General features: G+C 44.0%; 1 protein-coding gene across 1 annotated transcript; it reads right to left on the minus strand.

Annotated features, from left to right (window-relative positions):
* Positions 1 to 9,736: 9,736 nt before the first annotated feature.
* LOC136482177 (GDSL esterase/lipase At5g03980-like) lies at positions 9,737 to 13,150 on the minus strand. The gene is made up of 5 exons (XM_066479407.1): positions 12,738 to 13,150; positions 12,403 to 12,615; positions 12,127 to 12,278; positions 10,192 to 10,465; positions 9,737 to 10,099 (listed from the first exon to the last, which is right to left on the minus strand). The coding sequence occupies exons 1-5, from the start codon at positions 13,018 to 13,020 to the stop codon at positions 9,864 to 9,866; spliced, it is 1,158 nt and encodes a 385-aa protein (XP_066335504.1). The 5' UTR covers positions 13,021 to 13,150; the 3' UTR covers positions 9,737 to 9,863.
* Between the last annotated feature and the right edge of the window lie 218 nt (positions 13,151 to 13,368).

Raw genomic sequence — 13,368 nt, forward strand, 5'->3', positions numbered from 1 at the left:
CACTCAACTTGCCCTTCACACTTGCAACTGGTCCATCAAGCCAAGTCATGTCTTGATCTTCTCTACCTTGATCACATGACTCAATGTCATGTCTCATGTGCAATGAGCTCCTTCATCATCACATGTGCAAGATTTGCAACAAGTCTAAGCTATTTCACCTCTTGGCATATGTTGCTCACACACATGTACTTGTGGACTAATCACTTGTGTACCTCACTCAAACACATATTAGTCCACCTTGGTATGAACCCGCTAGGGTTGAATCCTGAACTTTCGATGAGAGCGCGTGGGATAACTCGATTGGTGGATGGAGACAATGTTTATGGCCCGACTACAGCCTTCCAAGCTGTGCCTTAGCAACTGATACACCACCTCCAATGGCTGCCGCGATCTTGTGGAGCGCGTCACCCGACCACTAGGGCACTCGTCCTGTAAGAAATCAAAGAACTAGCAAGAACAAGTATAACAAGTACTAAATTTACTAGATGAAGATGAAGGTTTTCAAACTCAATCTCAAATAAGGTGGGTTCGAGAGACAAGAAGACGGGCGGCTGATCCAGCATGTGCGCTTACAAGCAAGTAGCGAGAGCTAAACTTGATATAAACAAAACCCAACCGTTCTTGGTGGTGGCTAAGGGGTATATGAAGGAGGAGGGATGACCACCAGGGTGTTGGGGTCGTGCTCCAACCCTAGGATGCGTCCCTAATGGACCCGACTTGATACACGGCCCATTGGGCCAAACTAAGGCGACACAACACCTTTGGACAGAAAACCTCTCAATAGTAATTCGGTCATTGCGGCCGCCTCAGAATAGATATGGACTTGATTCTAGATCCATGTGAAAATAGACTTCATAAGGATTCCATGAAGTACTTGAACGCCCTAATCCGAGTCTGTATGCGACCGTGGTGACCATCACAAGTTGGAGCTGTCCTAGAGTCTGAATCCAGCCTGCACGAATCCTTTTCCCTTTCGGTCCTCTCCCTTGTTCCTAACCAAAACAAGAGTGCACACATCTCCATGGTCTAAATATGATGGACAGGAACTCAAGAGTAAACTTACTTGATGATTAAGTTGACGAGCACGGGTGCGAGTAATAGGACCAAAAACTGGTACTTGTGTCGGCGTGGATGTATCATTGGTGTTGATGTCCTCATCACACCTAATGTTGTCACTCAATTACAAAACCAAACAAGAAACTTTTAGTCGCCTCGCCCTAGATCCACGCCACCCCACTCGCCGCTACCATCCAAGATCCACTAAGAGGTATGACGCCACCATCGGGTGACAGAGAGAGGGTGAGGGCACCGGAGGAAGGTGGGAGGAAGGAGACTAGAGAGGGCACCGCGATAGAGGGAGGAGGGCGCCGAGCAGAAGGAGAGGGCACCGCACTGGAGGGGCCACCGGGAGAGAAGCGAGAGGAGAGGGAGAGAGTCTAAGATTTTTGTGTCTCACACCCTAAGTCCCATCTTTATATATATAATGGGGATGGTAGTAGGCTGGTGTAGGTTTGCAGGCTGTGCCTGATTTATGGAGGTGGACACCTTATAAATGTCCACCTTCATAAATGATTTACCGAGGCATTAAAAAATGCCCGCCTCAGTAAATCGATTTATCGAGGCGGGCATTTGTGACCGCCTCGGTAAATAAAATATCTGCCTTGGTAAATGTATTTTGTGAGATGGTCAACTGTAGTTGCCTCCGTAAATAAAAATGTCTACCCCAGTAAATCCTCAGGCATTTTATGGGGCGAATGGATTTTGTGATAGCCTCGATTAATCTTTGGGTAGTGCCTCGCAAAATCATTTGTGTAGTAGTATTTGGGTCCCAGCACACATCCAATCATGTCTAAACCCAACCCGTTAGGTGACATGGCATGCCACGAGGTGTCCACAATGGAGCCAGCATGCTCACACAGCGTGGACCATTGACCGATGGGGTTTTTGGCCCACACTCCGCGCACCTGCCTTCTCCCCCATTCTATTGTTTCGCCTGCCTCCTCGACTTCTCCATTGGTGGGAGTTGGTGATCATTTGTGATGGACGGTGAGGAGGTGTTGGTGTGGTCAGAGACGCATTGCCGTCATAGTCACTAGTCACTAGACACTAGCGTTCCCGACGTGCAGGGCTAGACACGGGCATCGATGGCACCAAGATTGTGGCGGAAGGGAGAAGAGGTTCCGAACTATGGTTAGATCACCTGACTTTGGATTCTACAAGTGTGTCTACATTAGCGTGCATTTGCAAAGCAGTATGTGGACACGGCTATCAAGTTAGTTTTGATAGGTAGGGTGTCGGGACTTAGATGCGAATGGTAGGGTTTGTGGATTTTCTGATGGGGACTTTGGGGGTTTTCTGTTGTATTAGTGCATTAATCGTGTATGGATGATTGAGATGTGTAGCACCCGGTTTTAAGAACAAAACCAGATACACACCATATGTGAGCCCAGGAAGTCAAATCTCATATATAGTTACAAATAAGGGTAATATCAATAGACAATGCTCAATATATAACATACTTAGTTTAAAGAATATAACCTTAGGTAGTAAACAATGGAAAGACAACTTTGATCTTTGGGTGAAGACTCCAATCCATAGGGACAACTGATTGGTTGATCACAAGCCTAACTCCTCTAAACTCTAGCAATCTGGTACCCATCCGAGTTTTTTATCTAAATAATTGAAAAAAATAAAGCAAACATAAGTACATGTCGTACTCAACAAATATAACATGGGGTTCATGAGGCTCAAAAGGCTGACACTGGTTTAACTGCAATTAGCTTTTAATGAGTCATCTTTTAGCAATTGGGTGGCAACAAGTTTATTCATAAGCCCATATCAACACATGATCAGGTAAACATGAATAATGAATAGCATAAACAGTAATCATTAGTGAGCATCTTTATCATCAATATCATCAGTGTTCATCATCTATTCCATAAATGTTCCAAGGCCGCTCGTGACCATGATCACGGCTGATATACCGGTTTTACACTCTGCAGAGGTTGTACACTTTTACTGTGAGTCGTGATTTACCCTTTTGCTCGAGGTAGCTAATCTCTTGACCCACTTCCAAGGAAAGTCGACAGGGTTCACTATGAAGCATTCAAAGGTTCGCCTAACAAGCTAGGGCCATTAGATTCACTCAGCAGATAGATGTAGAGCCCCCCTTCCTGATGGCACAATAACGCGCAGCCTATACACAAGGGGACAAAGGCCGCACTATACCCGATTCGTCAAGACATTCTTATGCCATAAAGGTAACCTCTAACAAGCTAGAAAATGTCCTCATACTGAGCTAAAACTAGAGCCATGTAGCCCTCAAAATTGTACTATAAGTCTTGGATAATCACTTACAGATAAGTCCTTAGGGAGAGGAATCTAGAGCACCATAAAATAGCCCAATTCTTTAGCCCCCTTGTTCCATGTTGCTAAAAAGCATCTTTTAGTGTTTATTGCATATACCATTAGTCAACTTACAAGATCATGGTTGTAGTTGAGCACTAACATCATACTACCCAATGCAATACCCCATAGGTATCAAGGCACAAGGTACAAAGTACTAGGAAATCCTTAGTGGTAGTCAAGGTAGACACATGCAGTATGAATTAAATGATTTAAGGTGTATAGGACAACAAAGAAGATCCCATGCTATACTTGCCTTAAACTTAGATCCTTCTTCTATTGAATTGTAACCTCCAAAGGACTTTTTCTGGATCAGCAACTTCTTTTATATCACCAACGCAAAGCTCATCGACTGGACATGATTACAAAACACCACACAAGCATCCATGCAATCCTACACGAAGCAAACAATAGATCTAAATTAGAACAATACACCAAACATAATAAACAATAGGTAAAAATATTTTAAAGATGTTCTACACGTTACTATGAACACACAGATGCAAAAAACACTCTAATTAGAGCTATAACGAAAAAATTATGAATTAAACAAGATTTCCTTTAATAAAATAATAGATTAAATCTAACCTCGAATTTCAAAAGTTGAAATTATATTTAATAGTAGGATGAACATATAGATTACTCAATTACAAATCTAACGCAACTTGAACAGGTCAAATCGGAGTTAAAACAGAGAAGCTACGCATAAAATAAGATCAGTGGCAATTCTATAAATAGTCGAAATCAATTTCATATTAAAAATAATTAAAAACTGAATTTAAAATGCCTAATGGACCTGGCCTTGTTTTTGAAAAACCACAGGGGCCAAAACATATAAATCAAGGGCATATTTTGAATTATTTTGAACTACGCTGGACGACGAATTTATTTTCGAAAAATCTAGGGTCTCTTTAGCAAATAAGTCAGCTGAATCGGTATCTTCTAATCTAGGCCGTTTGATCACAGATCGGGCGGTGCAGATCAAATGGGGGAACGGGGTCACCGGAGCGGCGCAGTGCGTGGCGGCGCCATGGCCGGGGAGTAGAGGACCTCGCCGAAGTTCGTCGTTCTCGATGTTTCGTACATCATCGGTTAAAAAGAAAGCACTAGGAGAAGGAGGAAGACACGGCGAACTCACCAAGGGCTTTTTTCGAGGTTGAAGATGGGACCACGGCGTCGGGCAGCGTGGCGGGGCGGACAGCGAGCTCCGGTGAAGATTCGGCGACACGACGCGAGTGAGCGAAAGCGAGAAAAAGAGAGAGAAGGGGCTCGGTGGCTTCGCAAGCTTGACGTGAATCTCGGGATTGGCTTACGGTGGTAGCAGAGCGGCTAGGCGAGCACGACGGCGGTGAGCTCCTTCTCAGAGAGATTCAAATAGTATGACGACTCGGGTGGAGGCGATGTGACTTGCTCTAGGGCTTGGTAGGGAGGCGACGCGCGGTGCGGTTCGGTATTTATGTTCGGGAGATTGCGTGGGAGGCAGGCAACGACGCGGGGCGAAGGCGGACTCACTGGCGGCATTGTCTGGCTCGGGCACGAGCTGGAGGAGGGAGACGGCTGACAAGCAGGGTTGGGCTGTCAGCGAGCCAAGCGAAGGAGAGGATTCGGGGCGCGTCTGAGCGTGGGCTTTGGCCTGGGTCAGCCCAAGAAGGGAGCGGGGGTGGGGGGGGGGTGGGGGTGGGGAAGCAGGCTGCTGCTAGGCTATGGGAGAGAAAGAGGAACATGCCTATGGGCCAGAAATGAGAGAGAGGATTTTCCATTTTTCAAATCCTTTTCTATTTTGTTTTCAAAACTAAATTCAATTATGAACCAAATGCAAATTCAAATATACTTTTCAACTCAAATAAAAAATGGGAAATTTTAGTAGGCTTCCAAAAATAAATTTTACAACCCTTTTAAACTCTTTTATTTTCCAATTCTCTTTTTCTTTCTTTTCTTTTACTTCAAAGACATTTTTAATTTCATTTTCAAAGGCATTTTGAATTCATTTTGAATTTTGGATCTAACCACTCATTGCAATAAATCAAATGCATCGACATGTATGAACATCCATGTTGCTACTCCTTATGATCAATTTTAATAAAATAAAAAAATATTCTTTTTCCTATATTTCATGTGCACAAAAATTCATAAATAAATCATTTTAATCCTATTTTCAAAAGTACAAATTTTAGGGTGTTACAAGATGCACACGGATTAGGTATCGTTGCATAGTTGATGAGCTGAAATTTCTCATTTTTTTGGGTCATGCTTCGTGGTTGTTGTGTTAGAGTCTCTGATGCTCTGTACACAATGATTTGTGTAGGTGATGCTGCTGATGAGTTCACCATAGAGCTTCATCATGGAGGTTTATTTGTTGGATTTGGTCATCTTAGGAACATATGTGGATGAGAAGTTGTCATGGTTTGATCACTGTGAGGTTGACACTTGGTCACCACTTTGGTTGGAGGATTTCATAGAAGAGCTAGGGCACACAAAGACACCAATGATATAAATTTATTGATTGTTACTAGGCAAGGAGCTGGCTGATGGTCTTAGAATTATTTTAACTTATGGCGACACTAATGTTATGTGCTTAGTTGTTGATAGATTGAAGAACCTACCTGTGTACATTGATCATGAGGACACTCTTGCTAGAATCAGCTAGGATGATGTTGCTTCCAACCCAATTTCATAGCTCCCTAAGGTGTTCAGCCCTGCCAAGGTTCAACACATTGAAGTACAGCAGGGTGAGAGGCTCCCTAACTTCTATAAGGATCGAAAGAAGGACAAGGAGGCTCAGGAGAAAGCTAGATATGTTGGGGAAGGTGCAGGCAACTCAAGTGAGGAAGATACTAATGATTAACTTCTTGGATAGTGAGAAGGAGATAGTGGATGGAGATGATGACCTTTTCTAGGATAATGTGGATGATGATGTGGTAGATCAAGGAGCAGCAAGAGGGAACAAGATTATAAGAGCCAAGAAGTCTCAGGGTAGCAGAATGATGGGACATGAAGATGATTCTTCTAGTGAAGATGAAGGTCTAGAAATTGAAGAAGATGGTGATGAAGGCCAGCTGATGAAGTTCTAGAGTTTTAGGGCGGAGGACATGTGCAATCCTTCATTCAAGGTAGGCATGATATTTGACTCAGTGGAAACTCTAAGAGTTTCTATTACTGAGTAAAAGTTTGAGGAACAGAGTTCAAATCAAGCTTCCTAGAAATGGCAAGAGGAGGGTGAAGGCACACTGTGCTAAAGGATGCCCATGGAACTTGTATGCCTCATATGACAAGAGAGTGAAGGCTTTTTTGGTGAAGACTTATGTTGGATCACACAATTGCCAAAAAGAGTGGGCCATGAAGAGGTACACTGCATCTTGGTTAGCCGATAAGTACATAAACACCTTTAGAGCAGATGATAAATTGACTCTGGCAAACTTTGCATGAACTGTCCAGAGGGAATGGAACTTGACCCCTTCAAGGAGCAAGTTGGCAAGAGCCAGGAGGATAGCAATGAAGAAGGTCTAGGGTGATGAAGCTACTCAATACAACAATTGTGGGACTATGGGAACGAAGTGAGGAGAAGCAATCCTGGCATTACCTGTTTCCTGATTTGGAGAACAGGCACTTCCCCCGCTATTACATCTCCCCAGATGCATGCAAAAGTAGCTCCCTGAATGCAGGCCCATATTGTTTTTTGATGGTTGTCATATTAAGATAAAATTTGGTGGGATCATCCCTGCTGCAGTAGGAATAGATCCTAATGATTCCATATATCCTATTGCACTTGTTGTGGTGGAAATCGAATCCAAAGCTGGCTGGAAGTGGTTTCTTCTGACATTGAAGATGGATGACTTGGGCATTGTCAATACATATCCCTAGACTGTTATGATTGATAAACAAAAGGTGAGCATGTTTCATTCGTTCATGATGTATTCTCTGGTTTCATCTGCATGTTAATGTGTGCCTTTTTTCTTTCTGTTAGGGACTAATTCGAGCTGTTGCAGAAGTGCTCCCTGAACCTAAGCACAATTTCTAGGTAAGGCACTTACATTCCAACTTTAGGGATGCAGGCTTCAGAGGGGAAATACTGAAGAAGCAACTTTGGACTTGTGCCATATCCAATACAGTGGACAAGTGCAACCATCACATGGACAACGCGTGTCCGGCTGCGCTGACACCTCCTCTCTGTCTGTCGCAAATGATCACCAACTCCCACCAATGGAGAAGTCAAGGAGGCGGACGAAACAATAGAATGGGGGAGAAGACTAGTGCACGCGGGGCGTGGGCCAACACCCCCCCCCATCGATTAGCGGTCCACGCTGTGTCAGCGTGCCGGCTCCACGATGGATGCCTCGTGGCATGCCACATGTCACCTAAGGGGTCGGGTTTAGATCCGTTTGGATGTCTGGTGGGACCAAACAAACTCTAGGGACCTAGAAATGCAAATTGGGACTTTGGAGACCTATCTGACACTTGAAGACAAGTTCATGGACCTAGAGTGAATTTTACTTAAAATAAAAAATCAATTTCTTTCATGGTACACTAAGAGGAAGTAACAGACAAGGAGAGCAATAGGGAAATTTAAAAATGGATGACGACCAACCGTCAGAAACAATTTCTCTGGCAGTACATGACTGACAGAAAAATTAAAACCTGGCAGCTTTAGAAATCTACATTTGTCAACATCAACCAACATGAAAATTAGACATCACCGATGATGAAATCATTTTTTTTTCTGGAGCAACACCAGCAGATAAAAATGAAAAAATCTAGAAGAATTGAGATTTAATACAACATAAACAAATAGCATTCAAACATGATTCATGTGCTATTATATTTAACATATATAAATAAATCATTAGTCTAGCATGACTCCAGTACATTCAAAGATGTCATAGTGTTTGCATCAATAACCACACACATTAGACACCCAAAGATTTAGCATCCATCTACCTAAAACAACAAGTTCTCCAAATGTTTAGCATCAATATGACAAGCGTTAGCATTTCAGCACCATCACTACTAGCTAAAGGTTTGTAACTGTACTCAGTACCAACATAGGCCACGGTGCTTTCAAGGAAGCATCTGTGCAAAGGAGTTCAGCTCTAATGTGATACCTGAAATTTTAACATGACCTTGCTTACATTGCACAATTCAAAGTATAATATGATTCAGACTGAATAGTTGATAGGTCAACCCATGCTGTCACCAACTACCTAGGATGCTATCCTTTTGTATTAACTTCTCTCAATCTTTTTCTGAATACTTAGGGAACTAAACAATATCAAATTGAAAAATGTCAACTACAGAAATTTTAAATCTCACTGAGCACTACAACTTTGGTATATAGACTGTGTCTTCATCTAAGGTCTTTTGAAAAATCCAAAATTTTGAATGTTAAGAATATAAGAACTTACAAATATTGGGGTCCCTAAATAATCTCAAATATAAAGGTCGTAAAATTTTAGATCTCACCGAGCTCTATAATTTTATAGGAAATGTTTTCATCAGACTTCATTTGAAAAGGTTATGAACTTATTTGAGCTACAAATCAATTTCTCCTATAGAAATTTACCCATTTTCAGGAGCAATTGGCATAATAATATTTCTAGAGGAGGTTGATTTACGTCAACCACTCCTGAAAGTGTGCATACGGTCAATTTATTACGTGAAAGAAAATCGATTTCAAGGGTGGCCTCAGAGCATGGGCCCAATTGGATATTTGTAGGGTGGTTTCTAAATACAACCTCTCATCTAGAAAAAAATGTAGGCTCCCCAAAAAACCATTTATGTAGTAATATTTTTTTTCTTCTGAAAATGCACTTATGCATGCAAGTCACGGAAATAGGAATATGAAAATGAAAACATTTCTACACATTTGACCACTCTACTACATATTACCAAGTACAATGAGGTCAAAGCCACGTTCAGTTTACACTATCCTCCCTTACCGTCAAGATGTTAAATCTTGTTATCAGAGAACCTTATGTGTAGTAGCAGTGTAGTACTTTTAAAATGATAGTCCTTATAAGGACTATGAATTAAGATATGTCATAATGTTTCAGTTAAAATTCATGGACATCATATAAATGTTTAATTTAGGTTAGTGGTTTAGTATTAGTAGTTGCGGAAGTGGATAATTCATAAATATATAGATACAATTTATGATTAGTTAAACAATTTCTATATTAAGAGATGATGGTGATTTAGATGCAAAGTTGATGGGATATTTTAGTTTACTTTTAATAGCAACAAGTGGTAACTTAGAGAGTACGGAGGCAATATTACATTATATACTCACATTTTCATGAATAGTACAAACAGATAGATGAGCTTACAGTGCCGCAGCTCGATCTAAAGAGAACGCGCACTAAATTCTATTCTAAATGCTAGATTCTCAGAGAAAAATATTCACACATCTATAGCAGGTACAAGCCCAGTGAAATTAAACCAAGCATATCAGGCCAGCTGATGCGTTAGCAGCTCCAGATCTCTTGCACGGCATCAGCCGGTTGTGCGAACCCCTCCATGAGAAGGGACAGCGCGATGGCCCTGTACGCCTGCTGCGTGAGGTGGACGCCATCCCAGCTCACGCGGCGCGCCGGGTTCGCGCACACGCTCGTTCCCGGCGCGCCGCACATCATGTTCATGTTGAAGTTGTATGCGCCGCCCGCCCCGCAGCACGCCTGCAGAAGCGCACCCTGGTCGAAACCTGAAATGCATGCCATCGACGATCATTCATGAATCCGAACTATTTGAGTTCCTGAAGATTGGTTCATTTGCTGAGCTACGTAAGGTATGTGCCTAGGAGCGAAGCATGGTCGAGCAGGTGCATAAAGGCGCCGTAGTAGTCCGCGTACACAATGGTGACGTCGGTGTTGGCCTTCCTCAGGCCGTCGATGGCCTCCTGGAGCTGCTCGTTGTGGTGCTGGGCGAAGGCGTTGTAGCTCTTGAAGCAGCCCCGATCGTCGAGGTCGCCGGCGTCGGACACGGAGAAGAGGGAGAGGTAGCTCGGGGAGCACCCGATCGGGAAGTTCCCCGGGATGATGATCTGGGTCGCTCCTAGCTCAATCACCTCCTGCAGGTTTGTCAATTGTCATCGACACATGCATAATTACACTAACTGTGCTAGTCGTCGTCGATCAGGTGCAGTGGTAACCGTTACTCGTCGTTATTCTTGAGAAGGTGAGTCCGCTCAACTAACTTTGGTGTATTTGTTTGGGAGACACCCCTGCTGGATTTGAAACAAGAAATGTCGCTTAACTGAACACTAACCCGTCACACCTACCGACCTACTCCGTACTAACAACCAGAGAAGAAAATCTGATAAAAAGAACTCTGCCTGCAATCACCTAGACCTCAGACATTATTAAGAGTAATGGTTTTTGCTATAAAAAAGGCAAATTGTCATGGCAGTTTTCTATCACAATGTTTACTAAAAAAGATACATATATGTAAATGTAACTCATGTGTAAAACACCTGCAGTTTCACACTTTCACTGTAAATTATAGCTGTAATAAAAAAAAAAGAAATCATGCCTTGAGTTCCACAAATCCCAACACAATGGGTACTCACCGTACGTAATAAAGCACAAATCTCAATATAAATTAAGCATTAAGATTCATGTGTTGCATTGGGACCCTTTTGGGCAGTCCCAACCCTTGAAACTACCGGATTCAACCCATGGTTTCATCCACGGTTTCTTAGTTTATTAATTCACGTGACTACCATTCTCACCTATCTCTTTCTCCCTCCCATGACTCTCTTTCTCCACCTATCTCCCATGCTCTCTCCTCCCGACCGAGCATGCAGCGTGCCTGCGCGATGGCGGCACCACATGCAGGGGGCGAGGGCAGGCGTGGGCAGGCCGCAGCGTAGCGTGTGCTCAGGCGGACGAGCGTGCGGGGCTACCGGGCGAGCGGGCGGTGATGACGAGCTCGGGCTCCACACGTGTTCGCGGAGGTGGCCATCGGCGAGGCGGACTACAAGGTGTGTCTAGCGAGAGCTTGTCGAGGATGGAGGTGGCCCCACACAATGCGTGGGAAGAAACTATCCAAGCTCCCAACACGTAGACGCCAGTTTCTTACGGGTTGGAAATCACGTCGAAATCGTTTCTCACCTGAGAAACGGTTTCCTTCTCTTTTCTCCTCTCTCAATAAATCTAGTGCCACATCAGATTTTCTGCTTAGGTGGCATGGTATTTAATGTTATAGAAACTACCCACAGTTTTAGGTTGAGACTATCCTTAAAAAGCACTTGAAACTAAACTCACATGAGTATTTTAAAGGGACTCCAACACATGAATTTCATGTCGATCTCAAATTTGTTTTAAGATTTGTGTTCAACAATGCGGTGAGTACATGTGATAAGGAAAATTCAAGTGTTTTATAGCCTCCCTATACATGAATTTTTGCTTACACCTTAATTAGTTACAACAATCTTACCTTTTTTTAGTAAAAGTGTAGTAATAAAAACTTATGTTGCTTTAGAACCTCCCGGAACACCAGTTTTTTTTTTTTTTTGGATAAGGTTAGCTCTAATATGAACCATAGATATTAAAATTTTATGGCTAAAAAATCTGGTATTAAAAGTATTGGACACTAATCGCAAAAAAAAGTATTGGACACCAAAATTTCTGAAGTGACGACTAATCAAGTATTTTTATACGAAAGAGAACGAGATAATATTAGATGATATCCGGTGTTTCAAATAAGAAGAGAGGTGCCTACTGTACTCACCTTGGCGACGTCCATAATGGCGTTTATGACCTGTGGCACGTAGGCCTTCATGGCCTGGATCGACCTAGTGCCCTGTAAGAAACCGTAGTTGTAGTCGTTCCCTCCAATCTCGCCGACTAAGAACAGCGCTCCGGCCAGCTTCTTCGTGCAATCTATTCATCAGGTTAAATATTTGCATACACATTTATTTGCTATATATAGGAGTGAGGTCTGATATTTTCCATATCATATGGCAATTCACTTCAACAGAAGAATTTCCAAAACGTACGTAGCTACCTTCTTGCGAGGGGCAGGTGGCGTTGAGGTGCGACTTGAACCAGTCGAGCTGGGAGCTGATCGGCACGCTCGCCGGCGGAGCTATGACGCCGCTCAGCAGCAAGACGGACCGGTCGAGCGCCGTGGCGCCGGTCACCGCGAAGTTGACGCCGCTGGCGAAGTCGGCCCCCTTGTCCAGGTACGGGCTCACCAGCGACAGGTTCAGCGCCATCGCTGCGTTTACTCATCACATGCAGCACCCCCGGCCGTTTATTTGATCAGTGGCACGACACGATCACCATTTCCGGTGAAGTACACGGTAGTGCACCGGTGAGGGGAGAAGCTAAGGTACGTACCGAAGTAGTCGATGATGAGGAGGCCGTCAGAGCACCGGCCGGTGGGTTTCCGGAGGGTCTGGCCGTACGGGTAGCTGCCGATGGAGGCGAAGAAGCCGACGGGGCCCTCGCGCAGAAGGTTGCCCGTGTCCGCGATTGAGTCGCCGAAGCTGTAGATGGCGTCCACCGAGCACGCGGCCGCCACCGGCTCCACGAGCCATCGGAGCAGCAGTAGCATGCTCACCGAAAGGACCTTGTAGTACAAGAGCCCTCCGCCATTACAAGCTGCAGACGCCGTGGCCATGGTCACCTTGCTTGGTACCTATTCGAGCTTCTGACTAGCAGGCAAGACGCAGTGCGACCATTTGCTGGACGCAGTTTATATTCACAATAACAGGCAGGGAGATTGTGGATGAATTGATGCTAGCTGCCGGGCCATTCATTTGGTTGGGAAAATGTTGCAGCTAGTAGCTCCGGTCATGGATGTAGGCATGTAGCAGCTTGTTTGCAGGCTTCAGTTAAGAAATGGTGTCCGGGCGGCGGATGGGCTTTGGATTGGTTGGGTGGATTACTCTGGCCGCCCGGTGGGGCCATGAACTGCTTGTTGGTGAGCATTTGGTCAACCTAATTAACTAACAACCCATGGACGACG

Source organism: Miscanthus floridulus, chromosome 9 (genome assembly GCF_019320115.1).
Source record: "Miscanthus floridulus cultivar M001 chromosome 9, ASM1932011v1, whole genome shotgun sequence".
Classification (NCBI taxonomy): Eukaryota; Viridiplantae; Streptophyta; class Magnoliopsida; order Poales; family Poaceae; genus Miscanthus; species Miscanthus floridulus.